Here is a 19802-nt window from a genome sequence, read left to right on the forward strand (position 1 = left end):
AGCATGGGCATGAGCATGCGAAGCGGCGAGTACGCCGCATAAACCGGAGCGTTACGGGAGTCAATATTCCACTCGGATATCAAGTCCCGAACGACGGCTTAGAACACGCCGTGTGCTTTTGCACATCTCGGATTCCCCATTCGAGCATGAGAGTTAGAGCATATTTCCGTCGTCGCAAATTGCGCATTACATCAGTAACGATTTAATTTGTGACTAGACTATCACAGTTGATTTCTCCATTTCAACTCTTAAATAAAACTAAAAATTTTACTTTCCTAGTAATTGTACGATAATGATAATAGACGTCTTGTTTGTGTGATGTTAGTGTGGTAGATGCTTTGGTTTTGTTGTAAGCGGGGACCTTCGCTTGAGGGTAATGTTTCTGAAGGCCATAATTCTTCTCGGTTTGGACCTACGACCATACAGTCTGTTCGGGCTTTTAAACATCTCTACAGACTCTGCAAAAACATCAACTTTTTGTGTTCACCACGGCGACTGATAGTAAAAAGATATTAATATTAATAATAAATATGAGCAACGCAATAAATTATCAACCGCCTAATCTAATTATATACAAAGGTATAAAAACGTCTACTAATGTGTCCTAATGTGCGGACCGGTCCCCCTTAATATCGCGCACTCCTGGGAGACAACAATGAATCATATCATTTTCACCTTCGCACTTTCGCGCGTTTTGTACATTGTACATTTTTTCAATGCAGTTGGTTCGTGCATTGCGCACATTTTCGCCGCAAAACGACCATAGAGATCATAAAAAAACCGCAAGTAAAAACATCTTGCAACTGTAAAGAGGTTCGGCTTGCGTGTGCCATCGCAGTAAGTAAAAATAACAAAAATGAGCACTCGGCATACATTTAAATCACTTTAAGTGTTCATCACGTTTATTTATCACCAGGAATTAATTACAACGTTTACCTACGGTCCGAAACTGAAATAATTGATTTCCAACTTGTTCGGACGGTTGCCACTGTGAGTGTAGGTTGGTTTTTTGGGCGAAAGATTAGGGAAAAAGGGGAACAGCTTCCCGCCGACGCGTTTTGTTCCTACTTTTGTTCGTGTGCAGGCCCGACGAACGATGGCGAAAACAAAGTGATTTATTAGGTTCAACATTCACCAACACGAATGTACGCCCAGAGCACACGTACACATTATATCTGACTGGTGGTGGGTTTACACCCCCGAAACGCAGCGCCAGACACCCGACGAAATAATGCAATACCCTAGATTATAAACGCGCATGAACATGAGCATATAAAATTTTAATTCAAATCAATTTTCACTCGAGAATCTTAAACATATGCGCGTGAATAATAACGAGTGTGTTATTGAAATTCAAATTCGCATTTAATTATACCAATTAGCGACCAGGTTAATAACTGTAATGGTTACACGATAAGTACAAGCGGCTGGGTAGATTAGTTGAGAATGTTGTTGAGAGCGTTGATCTTGAAAGCCGCTGGCGATAAAAGTGGAGAAGGCAATCGATCAAAAATTCAACAAAACATCATGAGCAATGATAAGATCAAGTTTTCGAAGTAAATTTTTACCAAAAATTCTTCGCTTGTTTGGCCTCGAGTTTTGGAGGCAAGCGCAAGATCAACCTTTGGTGTGGTAAATGGGAATTAATTAGAATTAGTCGTGCACGACCGCGAGCACAAACGCGAACGCCGGCCGCATTTATTGAAAACCAACCCCCTACTATGGTTGAGATGGCGGCGGATGCGAAAAGTGCTACACGACCGGCCCGCGCTGCAACCCGCCGTGGAGAATTCCATTTTCCCGATCAATACGTATTAATCCGAAGGTAATTAATACTATCCTCGGTCGACGGGGTCCTCTCTTGAGTCGACCGCTCCCCTAAATTACACAAAATTGCAACCAAGTTAAATCTGCTTCAGAAAAACGTCATAAACAAACAATTATGCGCTTGTCTATTGTATGTAAAAATCAATTGCAGGAAGGTAAACAAGAACAACATTGACGCAGGTAGAAATCGACAGACCGGAAATTATTAGCCACATTAAATTAACGAGCAATTAATTTAATTTCAAGCTGAAAGAATTTCATCGTGTTAAATTAATGCCGCATAGGTGTAGTAGGTGTATTTATTATATAAATAAATAATTAACCAAGGCGGTAATTTGCCTTACTAAACAATGCACACTTGATGAATATTTATTTGTACGTCCTAAGTATAACTACACATTAACACATGTAAATATAGAAAAATTACCAAAGGTATTATTGATGTTTGAAGGTCACTACTAGTAATATCATTACCGTAACATTTTTTAGAAATATTTTTAGTTGACAATCGTGACAATTACAATAACTTCTTTTTGGACACAAGTTTATGCAGGTAAATATCATAGTTCATTCACAATACACAAAAAATAACTTCAAGGCCGTTGTAACAATATTTTTATGATTTTTACCGTTAGTCGTTTCTTGTCAGTCCGTTTACTGCATTCAGTTTAGTTTAGTTCAGTTTACTACAGTTCTAGGTGCGTGAAAAGTGTTTTATTTTATTGCCGAATCAATTGCGACACCCTATACCAAAGTGTGGCGAAAATTGATGGTGGAAACAATAAAACGTGATGCATTACAACGCGCCGAAAACGCTTCCGAAATGATATTAATGAAAATTGAGTGTCGCGCCGAATTGCAGCGTGAAAATGAACTTAAAACTTACGTTCGAATAAAAGGGGAAATAAAGATGCAAAGCTGGCGAACGACAGTCGTAAATAACGCGTAAATTAAGATGGAGTGATGAAGAAAAGAAACATGGATGCCAGCAGTGACACACGCGAAAGTAAAAAATAAATAAAAATTGATTTCGTTTAGAAACAAATGAGATATTTGTGAAAGTGTAACATTTGGGGTTGCCCTGGTTGCCGTATGTAAGCTAATACTCGCTTTTGGAGTCGAAAGTGCACGGCCCATGTGTAGCTGCACCGTTCGGCGCGCTGGACGGCCATTAACTCGTCCCCGATTCCCCATCTCGCTCTTCAACACGGTCGCTTGCCACCGAACTCGAGGGTTTCTGGGTATCTAAACCACACTTCATAGAACAGCATTGCTTCACGAGCATTATAAGCCAGAAAAAGATGGAATGATCAAAAAAGTGATGATGGGATCATGGCGTGCCGGCCTAGCATAACCAACCCCCAAACCCAGTTATAGATAATTTCGTTTTGGAGCAATATGTAATATAATGACTTAATTATTTGGAAGAATTTTCCACCAACTAAAAAATTGGCTATATTTTTAGAATAAAAGTTGCTTCGGTGCAATGTTCATGTTTCGTTTAAATTTGTACCAGAGCGCAAGCCGAAAAAGACCAATGTAAATTTTCGGCGTGTGCGGGCGTCGAAAGTTTTGGCGGCGCTTCGCGGAAAGCGCGCACCTCGTGTGCAAAGCGTGGAGGAAAGCCGGGAGTCTCCATTACCAGCGCAGGAGCGGTGACAGGCAATGCATCACGCGGTCCGCTTGAGTCGCACGCCGTTTGTGTTCGGTTCGGTGTGTTAGCCCTCCGCCTATTCGCGTCCACAAACCGTACACAAACCACCACCGCCGCCGCCGGCTGAATATCCCCGTGTGGAACAGCACCTCAAATATCAAAATCTGCAGCTTGGAATTTATAAAATGCAACTCAATTTAATTTGAGGTGGATTAGTATTAATATTAGTAAAATCATGTCCTAGGATCTGGTTGCTTGTAGATAGTTTTGCAAGAGTCTAGCGCGCAAAGATGGAAGATGGGACAAACGGAACTCGGTCGAAATTTACGACCTCGCAGTTCCTCGCGCGCTGCCATAGAATCGAGCGAATCCTTGCACTCTTAAATACACACAGGACCGCTGCGCCCCACAGCGTCCTTGGTACACTTTACGCGATGATGAATTTCGGTCAACTTCACTTTATCACTTTTCCTATGCTTGCGGCCCTCTATCTTCACTCCCACTTCGCCTTCGAGGGGCATATTTCGCAAATCTAATATTTGAACGAACAAACGAATATTAATAGCGGTTAATGCCCATGTAGGTGTGTGATATAACAAGAGTGTCGCGGGGTTGCACTATCTGTGGCCGCCCGTAATGTTTGTTTAAATGAAATGGCGTCATGCTTCACGAACGCCACGTTTTAGGCACGAATCTCGTTACTGTTTACAATCTTCGCCAACCGCCTATCTTCCACTCATAATAATGTGCAGAGAGCACACAATAATAAATTTTACTACCTTTACGCTGAGCAAAAAATAAATAAAATGAATAGGTTTGCCACTACACAACTTTTCTCATCATCATCATCATCAGGTCTATTGGAAAATATAGAAATATTCAAACAAATCGATCATTTTTCGTTGTTCCGCGTGTTGTGCGTGGCATGAATATTTCGGATGACCTTGTTTCGATTTCGTTTTATTCGTGTTTACAGTTTACGGTTTGAGTGTAATCGGTATGCGACTAATATGCGTTTAGTCTTACTATCGCCGCGATGTTTTATATCTGTCTATATTATCTGGGACGACGTAACATCGCAACCGACAAGACGGCCGCATGGCGAGGCGAACGAACCGGCCCGGTCAGAGGAAAGAAACACAACCAAGCGCATCGGTATTATAATTATGGCGGCGTCGATCGTCGGATGGATGGCTGATGAACACACATTTTGATCGGATTCTCGAGCGACGCGCGTGGAGGAATATTCAATTTTCTCGATCGATTTCTCGCGAAATTACCGCCGAAATAATAGAATTTCGTGGTGGCATTAAGTGGCCCATCGTCCGCGCTCGCGTATTGATTAAATCCTCGCTGATTTATGCGCGCCCCGTCCGCGGCTTCGGCCTTTTGTTATTGATTTATTAGCAGCGCTTTTTTGTTTATCTTTTCGCCTCGATGCGAACCACGCGCCGTGCGTATGAATACAAGTGAATGAAAAAACACTCAGAGAAAACGCGTGTTGAAAGAAAAACAGAACGCCGGCGGTCGGCGGTAATAGATCACGCGCGGGGCGCTGGAATCGTGGGCTACATTTCCGCAAATATGAACTGGAAACAGAAACCGAAGTGGAAGCACACTGTAGCCGAGGACATTCCGCGACGTCTCAGTAAGTCTCCCATGATTTACGAAGTATAAAAATAAAGAGATATCTCTAATACTCTAATACATCCAGTCGTAGAAAATATTTAGGTGTTTTTATGGTGTCAGCTTCAGAAACTGTAGTCAACTGAACTATCACTATCATTATGGTAGAATAAACTTATGGATAACACTCAAAAACTTGATCGTACAATGTTCTCTATTCAATTGATACGATTGTAACGGTTTCGTGTTGTAGCTGCTGCTGTTTTCGTTGTGGTGAACGTTGACCAAGTCTGGACTTCGTTACGAGTTGTTCGGTGTGTGCGGCGAGTGGCAACTATCCGCTAATTGTGGCTATCTACGGCCCCGTCTATGACGGAACTATTCGGCATTCGGCGCAATTAAAATCAATTACTGCACATTGTCAACTCTGCGCTGTATCAACGCGCCGAAATAACTCATAACTCACGCTGAACTAATCACAATCACTAAATAACTTTACGAAAACCGCGTAAAGAGTGTGTTAACCGCACCGACGCTGGAGTTGGACTAAAATCGCCAAGCAATCGAATAAAAGTCGTTGCAACGCCAACGGTCCTAAAAAATTCAGGCTATAACGGCACACTATTATATAGGGAGTCGGATGTTCAGGGTCGCCGGCGCCATTAAAAAAGACCTTCATATCTCTATTCACTGCCAGAGCCGCACAGCACTCTCTACTCATAACTTGGAAATATTCATAACTGAACTAGTTACACGCTTCTCCACATCCGTTACGCTTTCAGTCTCTTCTACCACCTGGATTTAACGCGTACTATCATTTGGGCACATCGAGAGTCATCAATGTCCAAAATAAGAGTTTGTTGTTTTTTACAAGCGCGGGTATGATGATGGAATGAAGATGGATCCCATAAAAAGCACGCGTTTTCTGTTGAAGCCGGCTGAACTGAAGAAATGTTAAATGTTTTGAGGAGAAAAAGGAAATTTATGACCGAACGGCGCGCCGATCATCGGGGCGTATTTGTCGGCAAAGTCGGACGTGCGAGAGGTGCGCGATGATGCTGTGGCAAAAGGTAAACCACGCCGTCCGAGTGCAAAAGTGCAGCGCGCATCGGGGAGCTAATGGTCGTATGCCCGTCCGTTAATGTCTTCATTTTCGGTACCGCACGCGTAATAACTTTTTCTCGGCGCGCGCCACGTTTGGTGGTGGCGGCATCGCAGCGAAGACGCTAATTATGGTACCATATACGTCGCGCCGCTGACATGCGTTCAGGCAGCAGCGGACATGCATGCAGAATGCGGCGAAATCGAACCAAAGTTGTAGTTGTAGTTACAAATTGTCTTGCTGCCGACGCAATTAACGCGACGATCGCGCATATAACGTGAAATTTTAATTAAGTATTAGCCATTAATTAGTGTTAATAAGCCGAGGATATGTATCCGAGACATGTGTTTGTGGGATCGGTGAGTGAGTGCAAATGTTATAATTGATGAGTGAGTAAAAGACACGATGTTTAATTATCACGAACAATGTTTATTAAGAAGTATGAAGAGAAGTGAAGTTAGTAGAACTGTAGAGTTTGAAGTGTGTGGAATAACTGTAGAAGTGTCGCTTGTGAAATGTGTAGAATAACTGACCTTCCTAAACCCTTGTCACTCACCAGCAACCCTTCAGGTTGATGGGTGGTGACAAGAAATTTGGAAGTAGGAAGAAAGCGATAGGATTTGATTGGTAGAAGAAAGTCTGCATACTGGAAGAGAGGGTGTTGACCATCGGATTTTGGGAATCCGAGCCGGACCATTCATACTGACCGCACGCTAGATACAGCGTGCCAAACCGTCCGGACTCGGGGATTAGGTTTTTCTGGCGTAATAAAAGTAATTAGGAATTTTGGGAATTTGAGATGAAGAATTATGGCATGCAAATATAGATGAAGAAAAGTTATAGAGTGCATGCAATATAGATGAAGAAAATTAGAATAGATAGATAGAATAGAATTAGAATAAGCGTTGGGTAATGATCCCCACAGTACCCCCCTACCAGTGATAAAGCCACGGAAACCGGCCTGAAAAAATTGGGTGGAACATTGTTTCTGGTTGATCTTCGCACAGGGGCGGCGAAAGAAACCTTCTTCGGGAAGGCTTGGCGTGGAAGTGGACCTTGCTGTTTATCTCCGTGGCAGGCATCCCATCGGGGATGCGTGGAGACTCGATGGCGGCAGGCGGGCAGCTGTTGGTAGATGTAGTGGAATCCTGGGAACGGAGGAGTACCAGCTGCAGAGGTTTCAACGTTGGGCGTAAAGCGAAGCAGAGGGCAATACAGGGTGGGCGGTGCCCCGGCAGTGGCGCTTTGAAGTTGCTGCGATTCTGCAGGTTGCGGCACGACGAATGAATGATAATCGGGCTCTTGTGGTATAGCATGTGCCGCCTCCTTGTGTGGTGTGCAGAAAGCGGTGGTTTCACTCTCGGTCTATGGAGACGGGTGACATCCTTTCCCTTGATCCTCAGAACAAATAGTTGTCAGTGCGTCTGACGACAAAAGAAGGACCATCATAGGGTGTATTGCAGGCCCTTGCGAACTGCATCATGATCGCACGAAGGCATATGTGCAATCCCAGGTTCTCATGTACGAACGTGCGTTTCGTACCATGACGCGTACCACCGTTGGCTGATCCTGCGCATTTGTACCGCAGATCCCGCAAGAATTCGGAGCCGGCGTCGTGAATCGTTGGTGTCGCCGAGGAATCCGCTGAAGACGAAGAGCGGGTCATATAGCATTTCCGCAGTTGCTGTTTGTAAGTCCCTCCCTTTGGATGGCTGTTCGCATACCTAAGAGAACGGTGGGCAAATGCCTTTGTCCAAGCGTCTTCTTGCTGGTACACATGAGGGCTGTTTTTCAGCTGACGGTGCATGCGCTCCCACCATTCCATTGGTTTGGGGGTGGTAAGCAGTTGTCTCTAGTGGATCGATCCAAGCAAGGAGTTCTCCCAATGCCTTGAATAGATGCGACTCAAACTGCCGTCCTTTGGTCGGATGTTATGCGGAGAGGTGTTCCGAAACGACAAATCCAATGCCTGTACAACGCGCGGGCGACAGTTGGTGCTTCTTGGTCCCGGAGTGGAATCGCTCTTCCCGGCCAGCGCGAGAATCGGTCGATGATGGTCGACAATATCGAAAACCATTCGAGTACGGCAGAATTACAATGTCGATATGTAGGTGTTCGAACCTGCCTGCTGGGACCTTGAACGCTGACTGGTGAGCCATTACGTCTGACCTTGATTGCTGACATCTTAGACACTCTCGTGCCCACTGGCAACAATCGGCTTTGACGCTTAGCCAAACGAATCGTGCTGTTACCGCTTTTGTAGTAGCCTTAACGCCAGGGTGCGACAAGTTGTGGATGGTGTCGAATGCCATGCGTCGGAATGATGGTGTCAGGTACGGACGGGCTATTCTGTTGGATACGTCACATACCAAAGATGTTGTTGTTCCGGGAATACCAATTAGTTTTAATTGGAGTCCAGTGTCGTTGGACGACTCCAATTGCTGTAGCTCGATGTCTGTGCGCTGAGCCTCGGCGAGGCTCTCGTAGTTGATTGTTTCCGTTATCTCCTCAACCCTTGATAACGCATCGGCAACCACGTTCTCTTGCCCTGCGATGTGACGAATGTCGGTGGAGAACTGTCCGATGAAGGTGAAATGGCGTGCCTGGGGTGGAGATGATGGCTGCACCTTTTGTGTGAAGGCAAAAGTGAGTGGTTTATGGTAGGTAAAGATGATGAATTCGCGTGCTTCTACCATATGCCGAAAACGCCTAACGGCGGAATATATGGCTAGAAGCTCGCGATCGTACGCGCCGTACTCTGGTTTCCGCTGGACTCACCCCTAGAGAAAAATTCCAGCGGTTGCCACCATCATTGACTCTCGCTGTTGTAATACGGCGCCTAAGTGGCGGCCGGAAAGCCGCAGAAGATGGCCAGCGGTGCGTCTGGATGTGCGTGAATTCAGCAGGGCCGTCTATGCAAGACTATCCTTCCGATTTGCTAAACGCAACCTCTGCCTAGGTCCAATACGCAATTGGCTGCTCTTAACGTTACCCTGAGTAGATCGTAAGTTAAGAGGTGCTTGGGTGTCCGCCGCGCCAGGAATAAATCTGCGGTAGAAGTTGATCATCCCTTGGTACTGGCGTAGTTCCTTTGTGTGCGAAGGCCGAGGAAAATTGCGGATTGCGTCGACCTCCTCAGGGAGCGGACTGGTTCCTGCGCTCGTAACAAGGTAGCCGAGAAATTTGACCTGGCTTGCCCCGAACACACACTTGGAAGAATTGAGTACAACACCGTACTTGCTCAACCGCTCGAACAACTGGCGCAAGTGCTGATGGTGCTCTTCCTCGGACGTTGACGCGACTAGGATGTCGTCGATGTACGCGAAGCAGAAGTCCAACCCATGAAGCACCTCATCGATAAATCGCTTGAAAAGTTTGAGCGGCGTTGCGGAGACCAAACGTCATGACGGTAAACTCAAACAATCCAAAGGGTGTGGTGATTGAGGTCTTCGGGATGGCATCTTCGTCGAGTGGAATTTGGTGGAATGCGCGCACCAGATCGATCGTGGAGAAAACGGTTCTCCCGTGCAGCGCGTGGGCGAAATCTTGAATATGTCGTACTGGGTATCGGTCAGGTAATGTCCTCGCGTTGAGGGCACGATAGTCGCCACATGGTCTCCACTCTTCAGTTGTCTTTGGCACCATACATATTTGGCGACCCTGTCCGTACAAATAGGCGGCGAGTTGCCAAGACGCGGTCGGATCGCCGCGTTTATCGACCGTTCCGTGCGTTTCCGAACTCGCGTAATACGATTGCAGTGGAGGAATACACCGTTGCGCTGCTATCGCCAAACCTGTACGATACCAGCAGTAGGAATGACTGCTGGCTTGGGTGAGCGTCCCGAGCGGCTACGTTGCCGGGAAGCGGCTACGTTGGCGGTAGCGTGATGGCGGCGTCGCGTCTGACCGGGTATCGCGAATGGTCGCGGAGAAGAAGGCACCTGTCGGAGCCTACACTTCCCGCTTATTACTGCCCAGGCTGTGGTTAAATCCTGAGTTGATCGCCCGCATCGAGATCATGGTCCCTATTTCATGGACGTACGCCGGCTCGCTAGCTGCTGAAGTTGATGGTACGGGTGTCGCGGCATGGTTCTTTATGGATGCGATCGGCTACCCGCCAGTTTATCTTAAGGAGCCGTCTGATGCGGTTAAGATGTCGCGCATGTTATCGGGCAAACGGCCCATCCATAACATTTGCAGTATAGATTCGGTAATCCGCGTTTCCGCAAATTGGGCGAATGCAGATGGTGAAGAAACTGTGAAGGCACTCGCTGGTTCCAATCGGTTCGTTCTCGAGTAACCGACGCATTTTCTTCTGCTCGTTTGACTCACCTATGCGCGCTGACAGCGTCAGTCTTGAGAAATACCAGGAGCCGCCTCGGTCAATGGTCGGCGGATCAGTTCAGAGATACTACCCGGCGATCTGCAGGGAGAGATGGCGCATCACTGCAGGCGAATTTGAACTTGCCTGACACCAAGTTTTCAGCTTGAGTGTACTCAGAGCAAACCATGTTGCGATGTCGTCGTCGTTCCGGGGCGGTAGGCGAATCGCACTGCGTTGATAGCGACTGGCCCTGATGAACCCAACGCGGTCTGTGCTGAGTTGCCATTGCGTTGATTGTTGATCATACACTTGAGTTCGCACAACACAATTAATCCGCACAAATAAAATAAATAAAAGTTCTTTTCAGATCACGCAGTCGGGGTCACCAATTTTAGATCGGTGAGTGAGTGCAACGTTATAATTCGATGAGGAGTAAAAAGACACGATGTTTAATTATCACGAACAATGTTTATTAAGAAGTATGAAGAGAAGTGAAGTAGTGCAGAACTGTAGAGTTTGAAGTGTGTGGAATAACTGTAGCGCCGCTTAGAAATGTGTAGGACAACTGACCTTCTTTAAAACCTCTTTTGCTTCATCACCAGCAACCCCTTCAGGTTGATGGGTGGTGACAAGAAATTCTGGAAGTAGGAAGAAAGCGATAGATTTGATTGCAGAAGAAAGTCTGTGATACTGAAGAGAGGGGAAAGTTGACCATCGGATTTTGGGAATCCGAGCCGGACCATCTGCTACTGACCGCACGCTAGATACAGCGTGCCAAACCGTCCGACTCGGGGATTAGGTTTTTCAAGGGTAATAAAAGTAATTAGGAATTTTGGGAATTTTATACGAAGAATTATGGCATGCAATATAGATGAAGAAAGTTATAGAGTGCATGCAATATAGATGAAGAAAATTAGAATAGATAGATAGAATAGAATTAGAATAAGCGTTGGGTAATGATCCCCACATGTTATTCAACGATGACAGAATACAACAAAACAATAATTCTCTAGATTATCATTCAGTGAATGTATGTGTTTGTAATTGAATGAAACGCGTCAAATTGTTATTGTGCAATAATAAAATAATCGAGCGATAAGTCCGACATTAGTTCTGCAACTACCGCGTGTGGTGCATTTCACATTCGCCCGAACCGCAATCTTTAATGTCGCTATAAAGGCGGAGTAATGGAATATTAACGGCCGCGTTTATGAGATACCTGTTACTAGTGTAGCGACTCCTTCAACCGGCCACCTCGTTCTCGACGGATCATAAACAGTCTGAAGGTGTGCTACACGATCCGCCAGTATTACACAATTTGTACTTCTGTTTTCATGTTTACGATGTGAATTTCCAAGAATTCTCTGCGTTCTAATTTTTACGTCATGGTTGGGAGATGTTGCTACCTCGAAAGATGATTTTATTCTGAGTAGGACACATGGTATGTTGGTAGATTACCTTACCCTGTCAGGTAGGGGTGGTGCTAATAATACTAGTGGTCCAGGTATGCACCCCAAAAGAAAAATAGTGGTGGTACCCGAAATGACTGGGGGTTACCCCTTAAAATTCAAGGTTCATGGAGTTGTTTGCAGATGGCACCACCTCGCAGAAACTCAGTCAAGTCCATTGAAGAGTTAATCAAAAATAGTTCAGCATAAGATTGAAAGTTGATCGCATCCAAAGGATGACGGCAATTTGGCGAGTCGATAAACCGTGACGACCGCAACTTGTTGGTTGGTGGCTTGATTGATTACGTGTTCGATGACTATCCGTAACTCGTCACGTAACATCTCAATACAAAATCTTAATTTTATCATAAGATGATGAGAAGAGTTTAAAGCGCGTTTAACGCATATTAAAATTTTTTGTTTAAAGTTTTGAGTTGAATTTTAGCTTTCTGTTTCCTCTGCAGTTGGACGGCGATAAATTGCCGTCGTCGCCGCTTACGTTACTCGTCGGCTGCCACTTTTGAAACTACTACTACGACTACAAGCAGGCACACAAAGACGCACTTTCTACACGCATTCGCGTACGAAAAACTGGTCGTGCTTTTGGCCGAAAATAAACAAACGCCGGACGAGTCGTTCGCGGCGGCGCGCGCGCGAGAACATCGCCGCTAATTACGTCATGATTTATTAATGTGATTTTTTATACAATTTATAGCGCTCCACGCCTTCGCGCATAGACTTGCCAGAGATTTTTATTTGGAGGATTAGGTCGTGTTTATGTAGAGCGCAAATTCGGACGATCAGCTGATCGACCCTCGTGGCCCACAGACAGAAGCCGAGTGAGGTTGGAGCCCATAAAAGAAGGAGGCCGGAATTCGTGGATGGTTGTGCTCGGGTGTTGAGCGGCGCGCCACGGTGTGAGCGAGACAAGTCTACCCTGCGGCCAACGCGTCCGGCAGAGATGGAGACTCACGATAAGGGCGCATTCAACCCTGATTTTACACGCACTTGACTCGCTCGCTTTCAATAATAACGCGCATAAACATAGGACACGAGCACACACAATGGCAATCATGAAGCGAGAGCGCACGATGATGTTATTTACATACAAAGCGCGCCACGGGTCCGCATAGGTGGCAATCGAATGAATGTTTAACCATCACACCACGTGCCGCACATTTTCCGCGTGTCGGAGCGCCTCTAATTTACTTAACACGTGATGACGTGAATGTTTCAGGACTCACCTGCTATAGCCATCCAGGGGTAGAAGGTGTGATTCGACTGCTGATGAAGCTGGGTGCCGACAGGTTGCGATGAGGACGAGTTCAGTGTGCAGGGATTGTTCCATGAGCTGAGCGCGTTTGAGGATCGACCGCCGCCCGCCGCACCAGGACTTGATGAGGGATCGCCGCCGACTAGACCGACGGAGGAACCATAACCACCGACCCGAGAATCGGGCGTGCAGGCTGAAGGACGTACCGGTCCTGAGAGGCTGTTGGTAAGACTCGCACCACCTCCGGAGCTGGCGCTTTGCCACACGTCTTTTACTCCGGCTGCCGCCGCTACCACCGAAGCGTAACCATTCTGGTCGCCACCGCCGGAATTGCCCTTTGAGCAATCCGGTTTGGTATTGGAGGTGCTGTAGTTGGAATTTTGTTGCCCGTCCGATGACGATGAGGAGTAAAGTTTGCAGGCGGCTGCTACCGATGCATCGTAAGGTGAATCCTGTGGTGGTCGAGCTTGATGCAGGGAGTGATGGTGATGTTGCGAGGAGGCATACGGCGACATGCCCAGACTCAACGGAAAGGGACGGTATGCCGCCGCCGCGCTCTGGTCATGGTGGTGAGCACCAGAAACCGCGCTGGCACTCTGGTGATGGTGGCTGCCGTAGAACCCACCTTGTTCAAAATACGAGTTCATTATGGCGTTAATTTTGGCGGCTTTATTAGTTCACTGCTCAACGAGGAAACACTGGGGCTCTTTTCCAAGAAGCCACCCGATGAGAAGATCGCTTTGAGCGCGCGTAAAGACGAAAGTCTAAATTGATGGTAAGTCCTGTTGTTCTGGTTCGAGTTGGTCACAGCACTTTTCACCAGGTATTTTTTTTGAAAACTTTGCGGAAGTTTTTTTCACATGTCCATTCTCACTGACAGTTCGCGGGTAAACTCAGCACATGGTCTCACGACTTTGCCAAAAACGTTTAATACTTCCCAAAATAGCCGATTGTATTTTGGCAAACTCTTGAACGCCGAACTTTCGCGACCAGGCGAAATTTGCAAATCTTACTGGATATTCGGCATCGGCGATAATAGTTTAATCAAATGATTATTGTTACGGTTGGCGGTTACGCAATAATAGTAATAAAAGTTGTGGGGGCAATAAAAAGTGACTATGTCTTCGCGGTCTCGCAGCGCGATTCGAAAATTTCGCTTCGCGCTGTTTTCGTTCGCGTGCACGAACTGCGACTGTGCGGTGTGTGTCGTACGGAGTATTTCGAAACCGTGGTGCCCGAGCGCACTGCGCGGTAGCTCAATCCGGAATGCACGCGCTTTTACTAGTGTGGATCGCGGATCGGGACCCACTGGAGCACGGCTCGCCGGAGTCTGCTCCGACCCACACACATCCCGGCCCCTTTGCCTTCCTCGTCCCACACGGCAGCGCGGCGCTTCTCTATCGCACCAACAGACCCGCGCACGCCAACTACCCCCACCAACACAACGCGCACGACCGTCGCAAGCACGAGGCAACAATAGTCAGATCATTAACAGAAGTGACTGTTGCTACCTGTATTGTCAATTATGCCATCCATGCAGCTCGCGTGAAGAGCACACACAGATCCGCAACGAAAACAGTCGTAAAACTCGGAATTGACTCGTAAAAACTACAATACAAACGACAACACAACACTTCAGCTACTTGCAGCTGTAAACCCATCATTGGGGTCGTAAAAAATCAAAGGTGTCTTACCAAGCCTCTACCACAACAATTTTTCTTTACTATTTGTAGATATCTCAAAGAAATTATTATTGAAACATTTGAATTTTCAGTTTTTCCAAAATTCTGCCATGTGAATAACGGAGAATACCCGAGGTCAGCAGCGCTGAGCAGTAAAAAGGAGACAGTAACAATGGGACATTATGGAAGGGGATCAACGAGCGCACCAATGGCAATTGGATCCGTCACGGCGCCCACTAAAAGCTATGCGCGAGAGATCCGAAGTGTGCCGCTTCACATCGTTTCCACACACATTCGGGCACCCCACTCCGTGCAGTGGTCTCACTCGCTCCGAGCCGCAGCAGGAATTACTGCGAGTGCGGCACACGTCTAGCGCCCTCTTTGGTACAATCGCCCAACTCCAAGACCTCAGAAGAGCGTCGTCGTCCAAACGAGCAACATCATGGGCCCACAATCGCGATCGCAAACGTTTATGAACCTGCGCGCAGGAATATGCCCGCCCAAAATTGCCCATTGAACTTAAATTTCTGTAATTCAACGCCGCAAAACCGCCTTGGCGAATGGAAATGATTTCATCACATCACTTGAATCCCTGCAACTGAATTGTTTAGACGTTTGCTCGCATTAGCAGAATTCCACAATGTGGCGATAAAATTAACCAGCAATAAAAATAAAGCCGCGTGCACGGCACACGGTCGTGAGGTCGTTCCGCGGCCCGTCTTAAAGGTGTCTTGTAAATGTTTACACAAATGAATCGAAATGCCTGCGCCGCGGCTCATAAAGTGAGGTAGTGAACAAGACAATAAAATAATCGTAAAATGAAATATAAAACGCCAATAAAAAGCCAAAGAAACGACTTCATTTAATACGCATAAAACTGCTCCGGCTCGAGGATGACTGGAGCGCGCGCGCGCGGCTCACGATAATGTCGGGATTATTAACTGCCATTTAACAAGGTCGTAAAAAGATTTCGATGTGTCTTTTCTGTGTATGTGCGGGTTTTGAATGTGTCGTAAATTATTCGGAATGACGGCGAGCAAACAGTCTCAAGTCCATCGCTGAATTTGACATTTTCTAGACATTTGGTAGACATTTTACAACATTTTATAGCAACCAGAAAGTTACCAGAGCAAAATTTTGACATCTATTGCGGCTTTTCAGTGCTTTAACTACTGTTGATGCTAAGTGACGTTTATGACCACTTGAGATGGTTGTAAAAATAAGCTTAATGATCAATTAAAGAAATTGAATACATAATGACCGAAGTTAAGAGCCATAACTAATCAAATTGACAGTGGACCAAAGCGGGTACCACCCACATTCAGTAAATTTGATATTTCAAGCGCCATGTTCAATTTTAATGATCAAGATCAATATACATTTGTGGGTTATGGTTATTTATACTGCAGAACATGTTGATACTACCGGGTGACATTTACGATCACTTAAAACGGCACTAAAAATCTCACTTACAACATGAAATCATAGTGTGGCTTGCCGCACAGTAGCAATAAAATGTATTACCTTCCCTTTTTCGTTCTGGTTTCAGTTACTCACAAGAGCGCCGCTAAAAGTCACAAATTTTAGCAACAATGCATGGGAATTTTAGAAGATCTTCCATCTTGAGCTTCGGGGAGATACCTGCACGTCACATGATATGGGGTCGGTCACATAACTGCCATTACAAGCACTACCATAACTGCAACCATCGCCCCAACTGGTTCGACGCACCATTACGGACTACTCAATTGGTTACGGCATATTTTATTGTAGTTTTACGACCGCATAATCATTACATTCATAAGAATGATGACTTCATTTACTTTTAGGACTTTTTAAAAAGGGAGCTCGGTGAAAAGATTGAGAGGATTCTGTGGTATTCTCTACTCCCAGGATAAACTAGTAACCGACATAAAATTGAAACAAAATGGGGGATATAAATAGATACAGGAAATTTATGCGGTGAGTTCTTCAAAATTTTCATTTTATTTTCGTCTAGTATACACAAGTCGTAAAATGTCGATTTTACTACGGCAACTGTGAAAGCTCTGAGGCTTTTGAGTGAGGAGGGCACGTGTTGCTGGCATTTGTTGAAATTGCGTTCAAGTAGCATAAACTAACCTAGAAATTTTTATAAAGATTTAGAGATTTTTAAAACGTTTGAATTTCAGATTATATTCAAGATTTTCATGGATGATGGGATGAGTGTTAAGGGTAGTGGCGCCTCTCATGGAAGAATAGCAGAAGTTGGACACGCAGGCGTTGGAAACGAGCGGGGTCGGATCGTTCGCCGGGCGCAAGCCCGATGAGGACTGGTTCTGCGCGCAGGCCGTGAAGCAACGCGCACCGAATGCGCGGAAAAACATTTACAATCAATACAATGGTAGTTTTATGGTCAATAAGAAGTCGTTGGCGCACGCTGCGAACGACCAACGGAACGAGCCACCGAAATCGTTTCGCCGCCGCGCAAACGCCCCACGTTCCACCAACACCACCAGGCTACAAATTCTAAAATAGAAAAACTTTATATTGTAACAAAATAACACATATCTATATCTAAGTATTAAGTATAACTAGCTTGAAGAAAAGTAGTAGGTAATAATAATGTATGATGAAAATACGCATTCTGTTATTTTCTGTAATGAAGTTAATTAAGGTGTTTTGGTGTTTTCATGCGTTGCTGCGCGCATCTTGGACTCGAATCAGCACATTGCTCGAAGCGGCCAATCGTCTCATTGAACGCAGGCAACATGAAACACGAAACACATCATCAGCATGTGAAGCGCGTGAAGCTTTACGAAAGTGTATGAAATCTTGGCTTCTTAATAAAAGGGCGCTTGTTTTGAGTATTCACTGCATTGGATATTTGAAATGTCTTACATGTTAACGTTTTGGAAAATTACTATGTCAAACGTTCTCTATCGCAAGCAATATAATCACAGGCACGAATTCGAATTCGCTTGTATTATTTTTATTCAAGATAAGAAAATCGACCCAAAATCAATAAACAAAAAACAAATAAAAAGTTTCATGATAAACTAGAAAAACAAATTAAATATTTAATTTCAATCTCGTACGTGATTCTAAAAATAAATTTTACTTTAATAAATCTAAGTGATGATTGAGATTGTTTGCGTTCGCCAAAATATATCTTCCTATTTTATGTGATTTTTCTGTACCTTGAAAACCAAGGCCTTTATTCTCTTGATTTCTTGATCTCACTCTTATTATTTGTATTAGTTTAGTTTCAGTTTCTTGTCCTCGCATTTATTTTTATACCTAGTTATCGTGAGAACTTGGTTATCGCTCTGTTTGTGCAGGCGTTCATTTCTCGAAGAAAAAAAAAACATCTTCCTCTGCCCCTGATCGACGTCGTTCCACTTTGGCATAGTTGGTGCTTTTTCCATTTTTGGACGCTGCGTCGACGAGGGAAAAATAAAAGACCTCATCGCGCGTCAGGTTAGCTGACAGGCCTCCAGTCGACAAACAGAAAAGAAATTGAAAGCGATCCGCCGGCCCAAAAAATAACGTTGGAGGGTTCTCTCGGTGTTTGTTCTAGATAGCGCGATTGCCGAAAGGAAACCCGTTCCGTGATGGCGGGTATCGAGTGCCTATAACGGTAATAAAAACGGATCGGGTCTCCATCGATGATGCTCCTCGCCTTTGCTTATTATAGGTCTTTTTTTGGGCCCGCCGTGTTGTTTTCCTGTGTGTTTCCTTCGTTATTGTTGATCTGCTTCACGACATTGCTTCGCAAGGCTGTTATCTCGAGCCTATGCGGCGCATTATGCGTGAAACTGAAGCTACACACGGCGGCGCTTGGAAAATGGCAAAAAGGGGTGGCAAGAAGCGCCGTTTCGGCGGGAGGAGCGCGCGCGTGGAGCAATATCGTAGTACGTAAACGTGCCCATTGCCAGTATCGTAATGAGGCTTGTTAGTAGTTAGTAAAAGTGGTAACGGCGCGTTAAAATGTCGTAAAGCGGCTTTTTATTAGTCGTAAAGTTCGTCGTAAGGTCGAGAGGTTCGGCGTGCCGCGCACTTCTTGCACGTCGGCGACGAGTGTTTCTTCTCTTTGCGCGTCGCACAGAAGCGCGCCGCGAAGAAAGTACATGACGTTTCGCGCGCGACGGCAATAGTGCCGATAGGGCAGCCAGCGGCACGTTTAATAAACAACATGGTAAATCGGCACCTCCGCAAGAGGAAGCCGGACGGAAAACAGCGGCAGAAAAAAAATAACTGCCACCGATATGCGTCGCTGCACGTCGGTATAGTTAACTCTGGCGAAATGCGCCGGCACGTAAACAATTATTGCCCGAGTTTTTCTAACGTCGTTTACACTCGTTTAATCGCCGATTGTCAAACACATTCACCGCATTCTATAGGTGCTTACAAAACCTACAAAGCGATAATTGTTTTACACCTTCTACCCATCAACAAAGAGTAAAAACCGTTGAAATATGTTTACACAATTTTGAAGCTTTGAAGGTTGAGGGAAACTGTAAATAATCGCGGAATGCATGAAAACTGTTTGAAAGTTAAATTTCCTTTCGCTGAGCAAAGCGCAAAAGCAATGAGAACGAGCAAAATTTACACACACAGCGACTTGCATAATTCAACGAGCTTAAATCACACAATGCCGACTTTATCCGGGAGACCGACGCTCGGAGCTGCGGACGATTTATGACGTCCGCGATTTACGATTGCACGCTCGACCACACCGCAGAAATACCAAATGCACATGATTAATGCTCGATTTTTAGCGCTCTGCTAGCTCAAAATCAATTTTGTGTAAAAGAAAATAAACCTGGCATTGTAAAGATGTAAAGCAATGTTTTGCCATCATATCACTGAAACATCTTGTAATAT

General features: G+C 45.4%; 2 protein-coding genes and 1 long non-coding RNA gene across 3 annotated transcripts in view; 1 reads left to right on the forward strand and 2 right to left on the reverse strand.

The window, feature by feature from the left end:
• LOC135791336 (homeotic protein ultrabithorax) overlaps positions 1-14549 on the reverse strand; it is an 81343-nt gene extending 66794 nt beyond the window's left edge. Inside the window, exon 1 of the mRNA XM_065301716.1 lies at positions 13226-14549. Within this exon, the coding sequence (XP_065157788.1) occupies positions 13226-13901 (676 nt within the window). The 5' untranslated portion in view covers positions 13902-14549. The remainder of the gene's footprint in view (positions 1-13225) is intronic.
• A 214-nt stretch (positions 14550-14763) lies between these two features.
• LOC135791340 (uncharacterized) lies at positions 14764-17554 on the forward strand. The gene is made up of 4 exons (XR_010548009.1): positions 14764-14939; positions 15029-16705; positions 16766-16898; positions 17108-17554. It is a non-coding gene; the product is annotated as an uncharacterized lncRNA (long non-coding RNA).
• The window catches only part of LOC135791337 (uncharacterized), a 157605-nt gene continuing 154706 nt past the window's right edge, over positions 16904-19802 (reverse strand). The window contains exon 12 of the mRNA XM_065301717.1: positions 16904-19783. The gene's annotated coding sequence lies outside the window, so the exon portion shown is untranslated. The remainder of the gene's footprint in view (positions 19784-19802) is intronic.

This window comes from Atheta coriaria, unplaced genomic scaffold (assembly GCF_025399875.1).
Source record: "Atheta coriaria isolate IRGN ID8LTWV9N9 unplaced genomic scaffold, Caltech_Dcor_3.1 hic_scaffold_4_pilon, whole genome shotgun sequence".
NCBI classification, from domain to species: Eukaryota; Metazoa; Arthropoda; class Insecta; order Coleoptera; family Staphylinidae; genus Dalotia; species Dalotia coriaria.